Source organism: Hyla sarda, chromosome 11, assembly GCF_029499605.1.
Source record: "Hyla sarda isolate aHylSar1 chromosome 11, aHylSar1.hap1, whole genome shotgun sequence".
Taxonomy (NCBI): Eukaryota; Metazoa; Chordata; class Amphibia; order Anura; family Hylidae; genus Hyla; species Hyla sarda.
The window spans coordinates 582,982-602,381 of record NC_079199.1 but is presented as its reverse complement, the minus strand read 5'-3'; the positions used below and the strand labels follow the sequence as shown (position 1 = coordinate 602,381).

Below are 19,400 nucleotides of genomic sequence, written 5' to 3'. Positions count from 1 at the left end.
GAAAACGAAAAAGAAAACGTGTGACCTCTGTCATTACCAACAAAGTGTATAGAGTAAAGTATTGAGATGAACTTTTCTTATTGACCAAATACTTATTTTCCACCATAATTTGCAAATAAATTCTTTAATAATCAGACAATGTGATTTTATGGATTTTTTCTCATTCTGTCTCATAGTTGAGGTTATAACCTATGATGAAAAGTACAGGCCTGTCTCATCTTAAGTGGGAGAACTTGCACTAATTTGCCCCACTCTGTGTGTGTGTGTGTGTGTGTGTGTATATATATATATATATATATATATATATATATATTATATAATATATAAAAAAAAATCTCATTATGCTGCTACTCATGTATATTTTTGGCCACAATTTCCAATTTCTCTCTTTAGCGCTTCCAATGTGGCTTAACTGTAAGTTTCCTTCTGAGTTCCAAAATACAGTTTTTAGTTTTCTTCTTAATAGTCTATTCACACCTACAGTATTCTGCGCAGATTTGATGCGCAGGATTTTCTGCTGCAGATTTCAATGTAAACAGAATGACTGAACAAAGCTTGAAATCCTGCACATCAAATCTGCGCAGAATACTGTACGTGTGCCCTAAAAGTGTCTATATGCCCTGTTAGGCTGGGTTCACACTAAGTAAGCTCCAGAAGGAAAAATTCTGCCCTGAGGTTCCAAATGCACCCAGCGCCAACTGAATCAATTGGACGTTCTCATAGATGACAATCTTTTCGGTGCAAATTTCTAAAGAATGAGCAAGCATATTCTTTTGGTGGCGGAATTTCAGTGGCGGAATATCCACAGCTAAAACCACGTTCTGTGCATCAAAATCCCATTGCCAGCAATACGATTCTGCTGCATCAGACTTTCCGAATAAAATTCTTAAGTGGAATTCTGGGCGGAAATTCTGTAGTGTGAATATAGCCTTAGACATTGTAGATGGCGAGTCCCCTTTTTGGATCTCTCTCTTTGACCCAGATGTGGGCGGACATTCTGCAAATAGTATGTTCTGCTTCTGCTATGACTGCTCGGAAATGTAGCGTCTTTTTAGACTGCAGTGCGTTTCCAAGCAAATTTCGCAGAAAGAATAATCATTCTTTAGGCGGAGAGCGGAATCAAAATTTCTGTAGCAGAAACATCTCCCTTGGAAATTCAGCCTTGTGCACGATGCAGCAGAGCCGCTTTGAAAACAGTGGGACTCTACTGCAACAAAATTTCCAAATGGAAGTTTTCCAGCGGTTTCTGCTCGGATATATCGTTGTTTGAACATTTCCTGAAAAGCTCTATTTCTGTGCATTGTGTCCTTTCTGAATGATCCCTGAAGACTGGAATTACACCATGTTTGAGCCATTTACCGGTGGTTTGGGTTTATAACATGAAGTGTACTACAGCGAATTCTTTGGTTTTTATGAAGCTACTATTTGCTAAAGTTGTGTTTACGCTTTTGTTTCTGTTCTTCTTTTTTTTTTTTTAATGGTCCTGGGAAGCAAAAACGATCATGTTTTGTGCTCTTTTAAAAAAAATGAAAAAACCTGTAATTCTCCATAGTTTTGTTAAATGGGGTAACATGCAAACATTTTATAATATAATAATAAAGCAACAATATGAGATAATCATTATTTAGTTTGTGGGTACATGAATATGGTGTAAAGTGTCTGCATTTTTTTTAAGCATCCATTTTCAGGGGAAAAGAAAAGTTGCTGCTGTAGGAAAAACAAGTGATGTCAATCCAGGAATGTTGTATGACAATGGTAAATCGCCATCCACATGTTTCAGTCGCTTGTCTGGAGTAGTGTGGCAGCAGTACAGCATCGTGTGGCGATATTCCTGCTGTGTTCAGATGAGCCCTCTGTGTCTCGATGCAAACGTATTGATTTCCTGTTTGTCTATATTTTCATCACAGTTTTGTTCATTGATTTTTGTGCAGGTGATTAATACTAATGCACTAATTGCAGAATCCCAAGGTGAAAGCTTTACGATGTAGCCCTGATGTTCCTTAGTGCTGTACCTCTCTACCTCAGACTGAGTGTGCTGTACGTGTGCATCATGTGCTGCTCTGTTGTGAGGTAACTACAAGGATTGTAAAATCATTGGGGGACATTTCCTAATCTAGTCTATTCTGGGCATGCTTATAGACCAGCGGATGTGGTAGTCTCCTGTCTATAGGTCTCACAGCCCTTGATAAATTCTGTGCTCAGACTTCAGGGTCTGCAGCATAAACTGCATTTAGACCTGCTCCAACATGGTCTGACATTTCAGCGTATTTTGGGCAGATGCGACTCGTCGCACAAAAGTCGCACTTGATAAATTCAGCACCAATGCATTTTCCAATGCATTTCCGTCTAAAATAGACTTGCATGCATCATGTTCTAAAAATCCTCTACAGCAAAAGTCGCACATATTTAGACTGCGACTTTCTGTGCGACAAATTTAGACAGGAAAAACCAGTCTAAATCCTTTGATAAATCTCCCCCATTGTGTGTGTAAATAGATAATTTAAGGCTCCTTTCACACTATGAAAAGGACCCGTTGTATAATACCCGTTATAAAATCGCGGGAGATCGCAGGGAAAAATGGCCATTAGAAAAGCCCTAACTTACATTAGTAAATCCCATTATAGTCTATGGGATTGTTCTAATACACGTTTTAACCCGTTCTCGCCCGTCATTCATAACGCACATTATTTTGGGATGGGAGATAGTAGCGGGAGAAATAGTGCGTGCACTGGAACTCTATACTGTACGCCAGTTGTCTCCAACCTGCGGATCTCCAGCTGTTGCAAAACTACAACTCCCAGCATGCGGGCAGTTGGAGGTCCACAAGTTTGAGACCACTGCTGTATGCTGTATCCCTATGCCCAAGCTGATAAAGAAAATAAACTTTAACTTACCTACGTCTGCCTCACGCTGGGGATAGGAACGTCGGACAGCCGTCAGCCTATCACCGGCAGGAGCGATGTCCCGCCCCGGCCAGTGATAGGTTAAACGCACTGTCATGTAAGAAGCCGGCGGGACATCGCTGTGGCCGGTGATAGGCTGAAGGCTCTGTGACTTCCCATCCCCAGGAAGCAGCAAGAACAGCGGAGGGACCATGAGGCCGGATCCTTAGCAACGGGGGAACGGAGGACGAAGGTAAGTTAAAGTTTGTTTTGCAGCCCACCCCGATAATCCAGCTAGGGCTTATTTTCGGGGTAGGGTGTATTTTCGGGGAAACACGATTGATGGCTGTGAGAAGTGATTTCCTCATACAGGACTGTGACAGTCATCAGTGTAAACAACAGGGGCCACACAGCAGTAGCTAGTGCAGGACACTGAGATCATAGGCCAGGTTCACACTATGGGAATTGCGGGCGTATACTGCATGTAGAGGCCTCCTCCGGGATCGGCGTTCAGTGTCCACACAGACATTAAGCCCTGTCCCATTTTCTGCAGCGCAGCCCCACATTTTTTTTCTGGTGGATTCGGCTCCTGAAATTTTGACTTGTGGACTAATCAGCGGAATCCTATTGAAATCAAGCGGAATTTCTGTAGTGTGGCAGACAAATGACAGATAAGATGATTTAGATGTGCACATTGGCCCTTTAATAATCTGGACAGGGGCTGCACATGCACACTATAGGCAGTGCCAGGGGCAGATATACAGCAGCAGAGCACAGACAAGGTGTCATGGAATAAAGGTAACCTGGCTGCTGTACATGCTGGGAGCAGTAGTACGCTGGTGAGAATGGACCACTGGTGTTACACATAACCTAACCGAAAAGTGTTTCCTATATGTTACCCTCCTCAGGACCCTTTGTATATTTTAGGAGGGCAGTATGTAGTCAGATCGTGGCAGTGGATAAATGCAACGGTGGATTTAGGATACAAACGGACAATAGAAGAGATTGATAGATAAAGAGGTAAGCTGCATAGTCGGCTGCCATGCTGGAGGATGCAGACTGTGCCGGTCGTCTTTACTGCAGTGTCCCACGCTCCAGGGCTATTAAATGTCAGTAAAGAAACACTACTGCAATCTCTCTCTTATTAGAAGCCATATATTACTATGTGGTCTGTGTGTGACATACTGTAGTACACAGCGCTGCTGCTGCTACTAAAAAAAAAAAAAAGGCCCCACATTTTTCTACCTGAATAATGCATTAGTGCAACACAATGGTGGATACTTATCAGTGTAGTGACACAAGTAATAACTCCAGATCTACTACCTTTTCTGATAACTCCAAAAACGGTTAATGGGCTTCATGTGACTTTACTGTTTTCTGATACAACCTGGCATCACAGTTGCAACAGATTTACTAAAATAAATAAAGTGTGAATTTAGATGCTCTAGTTTAGATTAGGGATCGACCAATTATCGGTTTGGCCGATATTATTGGCCGATATTCACGATTTTGGGCGGTATCGGTATCGGCAACTACCTTGCCCATAATCCGATAATGCCCCGCACCGCCCCCACCACACCGCAGATGTAGAGTGGACCCCGGGCCCCGGGAACAGGTAATTCGGGGATGGGGGAGGCAATGGGGGCAGCTCGGTGCGGAGGGGGGGGGGGGGGGGGGGGGCGTTGACCTGGACGGTGGCGGTGATAGGACTCAGGAGGACCCCAGACAGGCAGGGGGAGAGAAGCGGGTGGCAGCGGCGGCCAATGGCACTGCAAAAAATAGCCGATATTATCGGTATAAGTTATCGGCTATCTGCCCTAACCTCCACAGATTATCGGTTTCGGCCCTAAAAAAACCATATCGGTCGATCCCTAATTTAGATCAACTATTAGTTGACAACATACCAGAATTCTAGTGGGTTTGCAATTGCAAATGTGCCCTATTGCCTGATAGAATTCACTGTATGACTGGATGCACACTTCTAAGCCCCGAATGGAAGGATGGGTTCTCGGAAAACCCATTCACCTGCATGTTGACCTTCATGCAGAAATGTAATTCTGGCCAGAAATTCTTTAGTGTTATCCCGGCCTAATTGTAAAATGGTGTACTGATAAGGAAGTATAAGCAGATGTGCCCCATTGTGTTCATTTGTGTCACCTGTGCTGATAACAAGGGTTGGGGGCATTTCCTGCAGGCCTGACAGGGTACTGTGCTGTATATACCAACCATGGACACCACCATAGTCATGGATCTTCAGACAATATTTGATCCCGTTTGTGGGACCTTTCATACCTTGTATACGTAGAGCTTGATGCCAGTCTTTGTGGGCAGTAAATGACTGTAATGGAAGCTGTTTACACAAGCAGGAATGGTGTTGGCTGCCACCACATTACGATGCACGACTCCTCTCTGATTAATTGCAGCGCACACAATTAGGCACTATAAAAGGAGTTTGTCAACATCTCTAAAACTTTCCGCTTAATCAAGCCAAAGCTCATTTAATGATCGTCCTCTTTGTGGCAAACAAGGAGTAACAGCGCTTTTAGCGAGGGGAATGGAAGGAGAGAGGAATTGCTTAATCAGACCGACTCACGCAAGCCTCGGCCCAGAGATTATTGAATTCCTGGCCTCTGTAGAATTTTAATGAAGCCGCGTACAGTTCAGAATCCGAGTCCTCTGTCAATATGGCTCAATAAGTTGTCCAGCCCTGTAATAAGGTGCAAAGGGTGTTATCTGTCTGGAAGACACAGCTTGTTGGAGGGAGCAGAGGTTGTTTTGGGCACCTTAGGGTGGAAAGACTTGGTGATAAAGCAGATTGAGTCCTTGGTGGAGGTGAACCTGTGAAATGGTTTGGGGGCCACAACCCTTCTGTCTTTATTATGATGAGTTATTGTATTCATTAAGTTTTTAAGAAGCAGAACATGAATGAAGAAACCTTCCTAGCAGAATAGAAATCTTTTTTCATTACTTTATTAGGGATTACCATATAACACATTATATGTGCATTATGTGGAGCTGCAGATTTTAAATATACATCTAGGAGAAATACATGTAGTTAAGCTTGTTACACTTTAGAAAGCTAATGCCTGAATGACCTCTCTTCTGATATCCCCATACATATGCATGCTGAGTGGAGGGAAGTAAGCCCCTACCAGACTGATGTGACGGTGGCTTTCAGGCTATTGAAGTTCAGCATACCCGATCCCTCTTTCCCTCCACATTGGCCTTTAAAGAAGAGTGAGAAGGCTGCCATACAAATTAAATGGGCTGGTTCGACTGACCTTATTCTTATGTATGTGGCTAGCATTAGGGTCTGCACAACACATAATCCTATAACAATGTTACCATTCTGAATATACAATACTTTGTTACTAATCATATCCTTAGTGTATCTAGCACTAAAGTAAATGTACAATATACATGACAATTTTTTATATGGATCTGGATCACCGGCCATATTGGTTGTGCCATACGAGTTAGCTTCTGAAATGTTATTTGCAGTGTCCCAGCGACCATGTCTTAGCTATAGTATATGTGAAGTAGTGTGAATGAGAAAGACCGGCCTAAATTGTGTATCAGATCAGTGATTTTTTTGGGTCACATGATATGCTCCCCAGCTAAGGTTCTATGCAGAAGTTTTCAATAAGGCTGTGGGAGGGCTAGACAAAAAAAGTTCTGGAGGCATTGTTTTTTTTGCTTTCATTTTGCTTATGTGCTACATATTTATCATACTATCACAGGGGGTTTATAAATTTGGAGCACATAAGCAAAACAAAAAAGTTGCAGCTGAGACTTTTGTGAGACTCTTTTGCGACTTTTTAAATTTGCTCATGTAGGGGAGTTTTGTGCTCCAGGTCATACCTGGAGAAGACTTGCAACTTTATTTTTTTGCCTACGTTTGACTTTCGCACATTATAAGTACCATTGCAAAGTGAGAACTGAAATATTTTTGAGGTAAGGCTGTTTGTAAATTTTTGCTTACCCACAAAAGTCGTACAAAAAAGTGCGTAGGTGCACGTGCAACTGTGCACTACAGTATGATCTTCAAAATGCTTCTACCATTTACTCTAAGTGACAACTGAACCTCCAGCATCATCTCTGTAAGTAAACAGCAAATCAGGCTGGTCACTATTCCAAGAACGCACTCATAGACAGTGACCCCTCGACCTACGATGGCCCCGACATACCATAATTTGAACATGCGATGGCCTCTCGGAGGCCATCGCATGTTGAAAGCAGCATGAACATACAATGCTTTTTTATGTCGGGGCCATCGCATAAACGGCTATCCGGCAGTGCTGACTTCTTCAGCTGCCGCCAGATAGCCGTTTACGGTGCCCCGTGTGGTCCGGTGATAGTCACTCACCTGTCCTCGGGGCTCCGGCGCGTCCTCTTCGGGATCCTATGCATTGTTGCTGCTCTCCATCGACGTCATCACGTCATCCAATTGGAGCGGCGTGCGTAGCAACGTGACGGAGAGCGCGGATGCCGGGGAAGCAGAGGCCTTGTCGGAGCGTCGGAGACACCCCGGGGACGCGGCGACAGCGATGGACGGCGACATCCCGGGCAGCGGTGACGAGCGGTGACGGTCCGGAGCAGCGGGGACAGGTAAGTACAACTTCCTCTAACAGTGGTCTACAACCTGCTGACCTCCAGATGTTGCAAAACTACAACACCCAGCATGCCCGGACAGCCGTTGGCGGTCCGGGCATGCAGGGTGTTGTAGTTTTGCAACATCTGGAGGTCCGCAGGTTGTAGACCACTGTCCTATACTTTACATTGCACGGATCCCTCAACATACGATTGGTTTCAACAAACGATGGTCCGTTTGGAACGGATTACCATCGTATGTTGAGGGACCACTGTAATTGAGGTGAAAATCCTCTTTTAGGCTGTATTCACACCATATTGTGTATTCTGGTGCATCATGTTGCCATTGACTTGTGTTGTACAGAACACAGGATCCATCTAGATGTTGTTAAACAGGAGAAAGACGTGGAGCCTGCATAATTCTTATGCCCTATTGCAGCTTTATCTGTAAATTTGACAGAAAAAAAAAGATTCAAAACTTGATGTAAACAGGACCGCTGTTGCCCCAGGCAGAATATTCAGCTCAGTAACACTTATCACTTTGATCTGTATTAATGTCACTAAATGGTTTTACTTGGTCTTTAAAATGTGCCATGTGAAATCCTACAACTAGACAGATGTCTCCCTGAGCTGCAGCATAAAGGAGCCAGAATTACAGATGAAGATGAGAGTCAGCATTATCCCGAGCTTCATCTCCTAGACTCACAGAGCAAGCACCATTTTTATGAATAGTAGATAAAATTGGATTTTGTGTGAAACGGGGTGTGAGGGACTAAGAACTGAACTTGAGCTTTAGGATTTTACTTCACAGAACTTATTTTTCTCATGTCAAGTTACATAGTTACACAGCTGTAACTGGTTTTGTACTGGCTAGATGGCAGTGCAGAGTTAATGGGATCACCCGTGTTCATATCACTGTATGTTTCTGATATCTATGGATTAGGTCGTGTACAAAAATAAAATTAAATAAAAAAAAAAATCTAAGAACTTTAAATCATCCAAACTCAACATTTATTTCATATTTAAATTTTTTTTTAAAAGATCAGAAAGGCCCACTTACAATGTAAGTAGGTGTCTTACACAAACTAAGGGTGTCACAACTCATGTTAACAAATCTGCGATACTTATGGCATTAAGATTGCAGAATAATAACCGGATGTATGTTAGAGACTAAAAATTGTGCACCCCCTATAAAGCAATTGCTGTTGCATCAGAAAATGTCCCAATGCACTTTTGCCCAAAATGTTAAATAATTGTAGGATTACAGTCTTACAAAACAATAAATATACAAAACAAAATTTACATAATTGTGCCCCCCCCCCCCCCCCCCCCCCAGTGCTGTGGAGTCGGTGTCGGACGAAATTTTGGGTACCTGGAATCGGAGGCGGCATACAATTTAGATTGGAATAAAAAATAAAAGAAAGCAAGTTTGAATGTCCCAATTCACAAAAAGTTATAATTAATGACTTCTCTACTGTAAGAATAAAGACTAATGCATGCAGTACCTCACGTAACCGCAAAACGAACTCGTTAAGTGACCGTGAAGAAGCTTTTCATGTGCTTCACTATATGGCATGCAACGCACAATTAGGAGCGGCAATACTTATACTTTCCATAGTTTTGTGTTCTGCTGTTACAGGGAACCCATGGGTAACCTAGCCTCTCACTGATAAGGAATTAAATAAATCAGTTTTTTTTGCAGGACTAGAGACACTTGTATAAGTGAAGGGAATGGAGGGTCAATAGTTCAAGACTGAAGCTGTAAACTACAGTGATCCCCCGACTTATGATGGCCCCGACATATGATCATTTAAACATATGATGGCCTCTCAGACCCCATCGTATGTTGAAGGCAGCCTCGACATATGATGCTGCTGTGTGTCGGGGCCATCGTACAAACAGCTATCTGACAGCGCTGACAACTTCAGCAAATGACAGATAGTTGTATAATGTGCCCCGTTCTGCCGCCTGTTACTCACATGCTGTCCTGCTAACTCACGCAGGCTTCCACTGTGAGCTCCGTGTAAGCCCCGCCCAGTGCAGTCATAGCCAATAGCCTGCAGCATCTTGCTGCAGGCATCCAATGAGCTGCTCCCCTTCCTTTCCTATAGAGCTGTAGTCGGCAGGATGGTAATGGAGGACATTCTGTCCCCCCTGAAGGTATTTAAAGAACTGTACAGTACTGTATGAGATGTCACACATCACATACAATACATAGACACACTATACACCCCATACATCAATGTTTCCCTATCAGTGTGCCTCCAGCTGTTGCAAAACAACAACTCCCAGTATTGCCGGACAGCCGTTGACTGTCCAAGCATGCTGGGAGTTTTGCAACAGCTGGAGGCACCCTGTTTGGGAATCACTGGTGTAGAATACCCCTATGTCCACCCCAATGCAAATCCCTAATTCAGGCCTCAAATGCGCATGGCGCTCTCACTTCGGAGCCCTGTCGTATTTCAAGGCAACAGTTTAGGGCCACATATGGGGTATCGCCATACTCGGGAGAAATTGCCTTACAAATTTTGGGGGGCTTTTTCTCCTTTCACCCCTTATGAAAAGGTGAAATTGGGGTCTACACCAGCATGTTAGTGTAAAAAAAAAAAATTTTTTACACTAACATGCTGGTGTTGCCCTATACTTTTCATTTTGACAAGAGGTAAAAGGGAAAAAAGCCCCCCACAATTTGTAATGCAACTTCTCCCGACTAAGGAGATACCCCATATGTGGGCGCAAAGTGCTCTGGGGGCGCACAACAAGGCTCAGAAGGGAGAGTGCACCATGTACATTTGAGGTGATTTGCACAGGGGTGGCTGATTGTTACAGCGGTTTTGACAAACGCAAAAAAAAAAAAAAAAAAAAAACACATGTGACCCCATTTCGGAAACTACACCCCTCACGGAATTTAATGAGGGGTGCAGTGAGAATTTACACCCCACTGGTGTCTGACAGATCTTTGGAACAGTGGGCTGCGCAAATTAAAAATTTTGTACAGCCCACTGTTCCAAAGATCTGACAGACACCAGTGGGGGGTAAATGCTCACTGTACCCCTTGTTACGTTCCTCAAGGGGTCTAGTTTCCAAAATGGTATGCCATGTGGGGGTTATTTTGCTGTCCTGGCACCATAGGGGCTTCCTAAATGCGACATGCCCCGGAGAAAAATTTGCTCTCAAAAAGCCAAATATGACTCCTTCTCTTCTGAGCATTGTAGTTCGCCCATAGTGCACTTCATGTCAACTTATGGGGTACCTCCATACTCAGAAGAGATGGGGTTACAAATTTTGGGGGCTATTTTCTGCTATTAACCCTTGCAAAAATGTGAAATTTGGGGGGAAGCACACATTTTATTGACATTCTTTTTTTAAATTTTTACATATGCAAAAGTCGTGAAACACCTGTGGGGTATTAAGGCTCACTTTATTCCTTGTTACGTTCCTCAAGGGGTCTAGATTCCAAAAAAGTATGCCATGTGTTTTTTTTTTTCCTGTTCTGGCACCATAGGGGCTTCCTAAATGCAACATGCCCCCCAAAAACCATTTCAGAAAAACGTACGCTCCAAAATCCCCTTGTCGCTCCTTCCCTTCTGAGCCCTCTACTGTGCCCGCCGAACACTTTACATAGACATATGAGGTATGTGCTTAGTCGAGAGAAATTGGGCTACAAATAGAAGTATACATTTTCTCCTTTTACCCCTTGTAAAAATTCAAAAATTGGGTCTACATGAACATGCGAGTGTAAAAATGGAAATTGTGAATTTTCTCCTTCACTTTGCTGCTATTCCTGTGAAACACCTAAAGGGTTAAAATGCTGACTGAATGTCATTTTGAATATTTTGGGGGTGCAGTTTTTATAATGGGGTCATTTGTGGGGTATTTCTAAGATGAAGACCCTTCAAATCCACTTCAAACCTGAACTGGTCCCTGAAAAATTGTGATTTTGGAAATTTTGTGAAAAATTGAAAAATTGCTGCTGAACTTTGAAGCCCTCTGATGTCTTCCAAAAGTAAAAACTCGTCAATTTTATGATGCAAATATATAAAGTAGACATATTGCATATGTGAATAAAATAAAATTATATTTTGAATATCCATTTTCATTACAAGCAGAGAGCTCCAAAGTTAGAAAAATGCTAAATTTTCAAATTTTTCATCAAATTTTGGGATTTTTCACCAAGAAAGGATGCAAGTTACCAAAAAATGTTACCACTAAGTTAAGGTAGAAGATGTCACGAAAAAACTATCTCGGAATCAGAATGATAACTAAAAGCATTCCAGAGTTATTAATGTTTAAAGTGACAGTGGTCAGATGTGCAAAAAATGGCTGGGTCCTAAGGTGTAAAATGGCTGGGTCCTCAAGGGGTTAAGCGTCTTCCCTCTGGATCCATAAGTGTTAAAATATAGCAACATAATTATAAGGAAGTAGTAATACATTGTGAAGCCGGATCGTCTCTCCAAGGATGAATTGTGTGAAGTAGAAGAAAAAGGTGCAGGTATCAAATCCCCACTACCCAGCTAATGTGTTTTTATCATTTTGTAATGAATTGTAAGGGGTTAATAAAGTTGTATATAAGGGTGGGGATTTTGAAGGAAGGCAGAGGTCTTGAATAAGCGCTATTGTTAGCCAGAAACAGCCGTTGGCCAGCCTGTATATTGACCTGACGGTGGAATAAATCGTCTGGACACTGTATATTCGTGAGTGCCATCTCTGCTTTGCTATTCTTTTTGGAAATTGTTGATTCCTGGATTAAGCACCACGGTGAAACAGTGAAGCCGGGATTGAAGGTGTGGAGCTGCGGGCTATGTTCACATTGCACTAAGTTCACATTGTACTAAGGGACTATTAATATTAAAAGCACTCGATTGCTATTACTGTTCTGTTCTATGCACTGACATAGCATTGATCAGTAATATCAGTTATCCACTTGTACAGCCTGCCAGGAGGCAGACAATACGAGAAAATTGTAGCACAGAGCAGATAAGGGGACCTCTGGCCACCATTCTCTCTCATCGGACCACCTGTGAGCATGGCAACTACATTAGATGTTGTGATCAGTATTGATCACAGCATCTAAAGGGTTAATGGTAGGCATCAGGGGGATTCTGCTGAGGCCTGCTGTCTAAAAACCTATCGCAGCTTCTGCACTCACTTTATACATTGTACATGCCACAGTACCATGCAGCCAAGGGCGTACATATAAGCCCCCGCCCGAGTCCACTAGGGGTTAAGCCAGGATCCAATAGGATAACTGTAAGTATTACAATAAATGATGAAAGAATGCCTGATGTATGTACTTGGTGGGTCACCAAGAATGACGAGGCATGACTTCTGTATGTATGTTTAAAAATGTTTGGATCTTGATAGCCCAAATCCTATTCACTCTCCCTGTAAATTCCCTTATATTATGATTCATTTGTAAATGGTTCTCATTAAATATTACTTAGTGACCCATTTGGATTGCAAGGAAATCAGATTGGCCACACACTGTGATAATGCAGAAGCAACTGGACCAAAAAGGAACAATAAGAGTAAAGTGCAGGCATCTGGGTAAATAAACTTATTTGAAGAGCAGATGGGCATATTGTATAGATTACTGCAGTCCTAGTGTTATCACAATATATGAATATTGATCATGTGCTACCTAGGAAAAAGGTGTGTGTTGCATTACACTGATTGACAATTGAATAGTTGTTGTTATGCAGTAAAGCCCTAGTAAGTGTAGACGGCAGCTGTTCTCCAGTAAAGGGAACTTCATTGCCAAGTCTGTCAGAAGGACGGGAGCTGAGCAGAGAAATAAAATACATGTTTGATCTGTTTTCTCCGCTCAAAACTCCCCTAAAATACCGGACACCCTAAGGACCCCATTCAAGGCAAAATGATTAGTTGGTACCTAATGGGGTCAGTTGTGCTCCGACCCATGTAGTAAAAAAAAAAAAAAATAACCCTGACCCTGGACCATGCAGCAATACAATCATGTCAGTTCTCATCTGGAATATTTATCTTAGCTTTGTACTGATACATTTTGGTACAGAACCTCTCTGCATGGTAGCGGAAAGAATAATTGTGCAGCCAAAAATGTGACTGTCCTAAAATATTATTTGACAAATTATAATCCAACTATTTGTCGTGCCCTTAAATAGTACCTGTCATCAAACCATATTTTCTAAACCAACTCAGATTATATTCCCAACTACTCCTTCAAAAAGCTGTATAACATCCCTTTCTCCTTGCTCACATTGTGTGAGCTCCTGGAAGGAGAAAGTGGGTGTTCCCCAACAGGCGCAATGTCACTGAAGCCTGTGAGAGCTGTGCCTCGCCATGCCCAGCACGCTCTTCCTGAGTTTGGACTTCTGCAAGGCCGGGTGGAGACCAAATTATCTGTTTGGGAACAGAACAGAGCCACCTAGTGGCTGTTTTTTCAATCACATTAAAAACATATAAAGGAATTTTAACAGCAAGTGAATAGCAAAGTGTCTTATAATAACATAAGGAACAATATATTAAAAGTTTAGTTTGGTGACAGGTACTCTTTAAAGACCTAAAAAGGTAGATGAGGGTAATTGCAGGTCAGCACCAGGTATAGCTCTGCATATTCCACTTTTTTATGTGTGGATAAGTATAATTTCATCACTGAAGAATTTACGCCTATAAACTGTACTATGATTATATAGAGCCCTGTTGGATGTCTAATCCTTGAGCAACTTCTACACTGTATACGATCTACAGATCAACAGAATGAGACTGCAGTGGCTAGATTAAGCAGTCAGATCTTTCATCCACCAGACATTCATATGTTCTTTATGTGGACCAGAGATTAAGTTAGATCCCTCATAAACCAAACTTTAAAGGAGAACTACGGGATTGAACATTTTATCCCCTATCCTAAGGATAGGGGGTAAGTTTCAGATCGCCAGGGGTCCGACCGCTGGGGCCCCCCACGATCTCCTGTACGGGGCCCCGGCTCTCTGCATAGAGAGCGCGTGTCGACCACCGCACGAGGCGGCGGCTGACACGCGCCCTCCATTTACTGCTATGGGAGAGCCAAAGCGCTGCCTTTGGCAATTTCCTGCTCTCCCATAGCAGTGTATGGAGGGGGCGTGTCGGCCGTGCGGTGGTCAACATGCCCTCTCTAACCAGAGAGCCAGGGCCCCGTACGGGAGATCGCGGGGGACCCCAGCGGTCGGACCCCCCGCGATCTGAAACTTATCCCCTATCCTTAAGATAGGGGATACATTTTTCAATCCCGTAGTTCTCCTTTAACATATCCTAGACAAGCAGTGGTGCAGGCTTCAGCCCTACTGCATCAATAAAAAAGAAGAATTTCTGCATGTCATGTACACTTGGATTTTTGCTATTTTTTATGCAGTTCTGTTCTAAAGCTGCTTCTATGTAAAGACAGGCAAAAAAAAAAAAAAAACATGAGGGAGGGCCTGGTCATGCCACCTACTAAAGTAGGTGTGTGTGAAATTACATTGAGAGATTGTACATTTCTGATGTAGCTATAGTGACATATGTTTCCACTTCATTACTTCCAGTGATCTCCTGATTAAGACCTTGGTCAGGCGCTGGCTCCATTCTCTTCACACACAGATCGGTCTCTTGTTCTCTCGGTTCACTTATCTTCTTCTGTCCTATGAACACCGAGACCCTGATCACTTCTGTCCACCAACGTCCAGCTGTTTACATTATAATGCGGAGCGAGAAGCAGGAGATGAGATAATAAAGAAAAGCGTAGAGTCTGAGAACACAAGGCAAGAGGACGACCAGAGACTAACAAGTGACAGATTGAATCCGAGTGATATTTCTAGCTTGATGTGCCCCAACGGTTCTGTTCACTCATCTTAAAATAAGATATTGTAGAATGTGTCCCAGAAAAGCTGTGATCGCGCTTCTCATAGGCAAATCTGTTAATTAATGAGAAACAAAAATATTTCCAAGTGCCAAGAAGACTTTTCCCAGTTACTTAAAGGCGAAGGAGACCGGATTCAAGGCAATTCGGCTTTAGCAGAGAAGAGCACAAGCCTCACAGAGAATCATCTAAGCCTTGAGCTACACAGGGAAATCAAAGCATAAAAGCGTGATTTTCATATTAATCTATAAATGAGAAAAATAGGTACTGCTTATTGAAATCATTGATAAATCCTATCAAGTAGTCATTAAAGAGAGACAGCAACAGCTTTACTTTAGTGCTTTTCCAAGTGACTCCATTCCAACAGTCAGAAGTTTTTTTTTTTTTAGTAGGGCATTTAGGAGAAATCTGTGTGTAGCAATGACGGTGAATTGGCATACTATAGAAAATAAAACTGTTCATGAATCACTCTTTACATGAATCCATTAGCTCTTATGGGCAACAATCACATTTTATCAACTGTTCAATTGTCTCATATTGATGCGTGAAAGGATAAAGTTCATGGTGGCCCTGTATGCTTATTCCGTGCATGCACCCGAAGGGAAAGTTTGTGAAACTCTTGCAGACTCTCCATGTGTGATCCTTAACGGCACATGTATGGGAAAAGTACACATGGCCACCATTGAGAGACAATCCCAGTTTGTCAATCATATGCAGGAGATGGATTGACGTGACGTCATTGGGAAGAGGCATTGCACACGCCTCCTTGACACACTTGTTCGATGGAAATTATTATTACTTTTTTTTTAAAGTACATAAAATAAGCACTTCTATTAAGAAAGGTATTTCAGGGCTGGTGCAACCATGAGGCAACTTAGGCAGCTGCCTTAGGGCACTGAGGGGGAGGTGGTGGAAAAATCCACAGCCACTGACAGAGAATCCTGGTCAGAGGCCCTGCCTCATTAAAGGGGTGCTTGGTAAAATTAGGAAAAATAAAAATGCCCCAAAGCCATCACAATACCTATTCTGTGTCCCTCATTCTGTGTCACCTGTAGTTACCCTTGTTGTCTCCTAAGTATTCCTTTTTCTTGCTTGCAGTCCAGACTACAACTCTCAGCAGTCAGTGCAGCTCTGTGTAATGGCTGCCAGCCAATTGCTCTTACTATTTGTGTGCATGCTGTGTTGTTGTCAGCAGCACACAAGTCTTTTCTTTCAAACTATCCTTCCCCCCAGCAATAAATCATGATATTCTCTGATTGGCAGCAGTCAGTGATTAGATCTACAGCATAAAAAGAGCAGCGTTATATGCTGAAGAGACAGCAAGATCCTCAAACAGGGAGGAGAGGGGGAGGGGAGCTGTGGCTGTAAAGCCAGAAATCATGTGCTGGTTGTCTTGCAGGAGGGTGGGGGCTGCTCTCATTGAGGGCTTTGCAGAAAGACTAGGTGGATCTGAGAATTACGTCTTTCTCTCACTCCCTGTATGTAAGTGACAGCTGAAAACTGCTCTATATAGCTAATAAATGATATTTAGACAAATACATAGGTTGGTGAGAGGGTAAAGATGGGTTATAGGTTTAGTTCCCTAGAGTACCCCTTTTAAGTAAAATAACTTGTAATCAGTACTGAGAACTGATATCCCTGCTCCTGTACTGTAGCACCACAGAGCAGCACTTATTATGCAAGATGCACACAATGACATCACCTAATGGTGTGCACCCTGTGGCACAAGATTTGTGCTGCACCAAGGACTGGAGATGAAGAGGGCCTGGTGCTGTACTGAATGTAAGTGCACACCTCCTGGGACAAAGCTAATGCAGAGTGGAGGGAGTGCAGAGCGCTATATTAAAGTAATGTGGCTGACCCTAATAAACCACCACATTTCCTGGAGATTTGAGTCCCAATAGCACACCAGGGAGCAGCCTTTATCTTTATGCAAACAATGTATGATCAGTGAAAGTGAGCAGGCATAAAACCATAAATATGTGTTTTAATTATAAAAATGCTTTCCTATTCTTAGGAATAATGCATGCTCCCTGGTGCTCTGTTGGCTCTACTTTTTATGGTTCACCTATTTGGGGGGGGGGGGGGGAGGATTCCCTACCTATCGATCTACTGGGGGATTTCTTACCTGGGGCACAAAAATGCACATTCTCCTGGCATATACATGTTAACTTCTGTTAGTTTTTGAAATTATGCTAAGAAGCAAGTGCTTCTGTTTCTCTATTTTTGTATAACTTCCTATATTCTGATGTTGCTGTTTGATCAGTTATTGTTCTAGTAGGTATGGGGACCCCTAGAGGTGGGATTTTTGGGTGCCGTTTTCTATATACATTTTTTTTTTTTATATTTAATATAGAAAACCACCATATCACAAAAGGTCACCACTGCCGCTCACTAGATATTTCCTCTCTTTTTAACCTTTCTCTGTAAACTCTATGGATGATTACATGTGAAAATCCCAGTAGATTAGCAGTGTGTGAAATACTCAGACCATCTCGCCTGGTACCAACAACCATTCCACGTTCAAACTCTCTTAAAGGGGTACTCTGCCTCGAGACATGTTATCTACTATCCAAAGGATAGGGCATAACATGTCTGATCGTGGGGATCTGGCAGCTGGGACCCTCTAGTGATCTCCGGCCTGGCGCTGCAGCGTTCATGAACACAGAAGCCTGGTCTATGGGAGGGGGTGTGACTAACCGTCACGCCCCCTCCCATAGACATGAATGGAGGTTGCGTGGCGAGATGTCACCAAACACAGAAGCCCCATGCTACCATGTTTGCAGCGCCGGACCAGAGATTGCGGGGTCCTGAGGCTGGACCCCCTTTGATCTGACGTGCTATCCCCTATCCTTTGGATAGGAGATAACATTTATAGGGTCAGAGTGCCCCTTTAAATACCCTTTCTTCACCATTCTGATATATAGTCATGACCGTAAATGTTTGCACCCCTGAAATTTTTCTAGAAAATTTAAGTATTTCTCACAGAAAAGGATTGCAGTAACACATGTTTTGCTATACACATGTTTATTCCCTTTGTTTGTATTGGAACTAAACCAAAAAAAAGGGAGAAAAAAAAGCTACTTTGACATAATGTCACCTAACTCCAAAAATGGTCTGGACAAATTTATTGGCAACCTTTCAAAATTGTGCAAAAATAAGATTGTTTCAAGCATGTGATGCTCCTTTATACTCACCTGGGGCAAGTAACAGGTGTGGGCAATATAAAAATCACACCTGAAAGCAGATAATAAAGAGAGTAGTTCACTTAGTCTTTGCATTGTGTGTCTGTGTGTGCCACACTAAGCATGGACAACAGAAAGAAGAGAACTGTCTGAGGACTTGAGAACCAAAATTGTGGAAAAATATCAACAATCTCAAGGTTACAAATCCATCTCCAGAGATCTAGATTTGCCTTTGTCCACAGTGCGCAACATTATCAAGAAGTTTGCAACCCATGGCACTGTAGCTAATCTCCCGGGACGGAGAAGAAAAATTGACGAAAGGTGTCAAAGCAGGATAGTCCGGATGGTGGATAAGCAGCCCCAAACAAGTTCCAAAGATATTCAAGCTGTCCTGCAGGCTCAGGGAGCATCAGTGTCAGCGCAAACTATTCATCGACATTTAAATGAAATGAAACTCTATGGCAGGAGACCCAGGAGGACCCCACTGCTGACACAGAGACATAAAAAAGCAAGACTACATTTTGCCAAAATGAACTTGAGTAACCAAAATCCTTCTGGGAAAACGTCTTGTGGACAGATGAGACCAAGATAGAGCTTTTTGGTAAAGCAAATCATTCTACTGTTTACCGAAAACGGAATGAGGCATACAAAGAAAAGAGCACAGTACCTACAGTGAAATATGGTAGAGGGTCAATTATGTTTTTGGGTTGTTTTACTGCCTCTGGCACTGGGTGCCTTTAAATGTGTACAAGGCATCATGAAATCTGAGGATTACCAACGGATTTTGGGTCGCACTGTACAGCCCAGAAAGCTGGGTTTACGTCTGATATCTTGGGTCTTCCAGCAGGACAATGACCCCAAACATCCATCAAAAAGCCCCCAGAAATGGATGGC

At 42.7% G+C, this 19,400-nt stretch overlaps 1 protein-coding gene across 4 annotated transcripts in view; it reads left to right on the top strand.

The window, feature by feature from the left end:
* The window catches only part of LOC130295695 (uncharacterized), a 64,481-nt gene extending 48,697 nt beyond the window's left edge, over nt 1–15,784 (top strand). For 3 of the 4 annotated variants that reach the window (XM_056546717.1, XM_056546718.1, XM_056546716.1), the window contains 2 exons: nt 12,917–13,019; nt 15,008–15,784. In XM_056546717.1, the coding sequence (XP_056402692.1) occupies nt 12,917–13,019; nt 15,008–15,317 (413 nt within the window). In that variant the 3' untranslated portion in view covers nt 15,318–15,784. The remainder of the gene's footprint in view (nt 1–12,916; nt 13,020–15,007) is intronic. The other variant, XR_008848957.1, reaches the window with a different exon arrangement.
* The last annotated feature ends 3,616 nt before the right edge of the window (nt 15,785–19,400 follow it).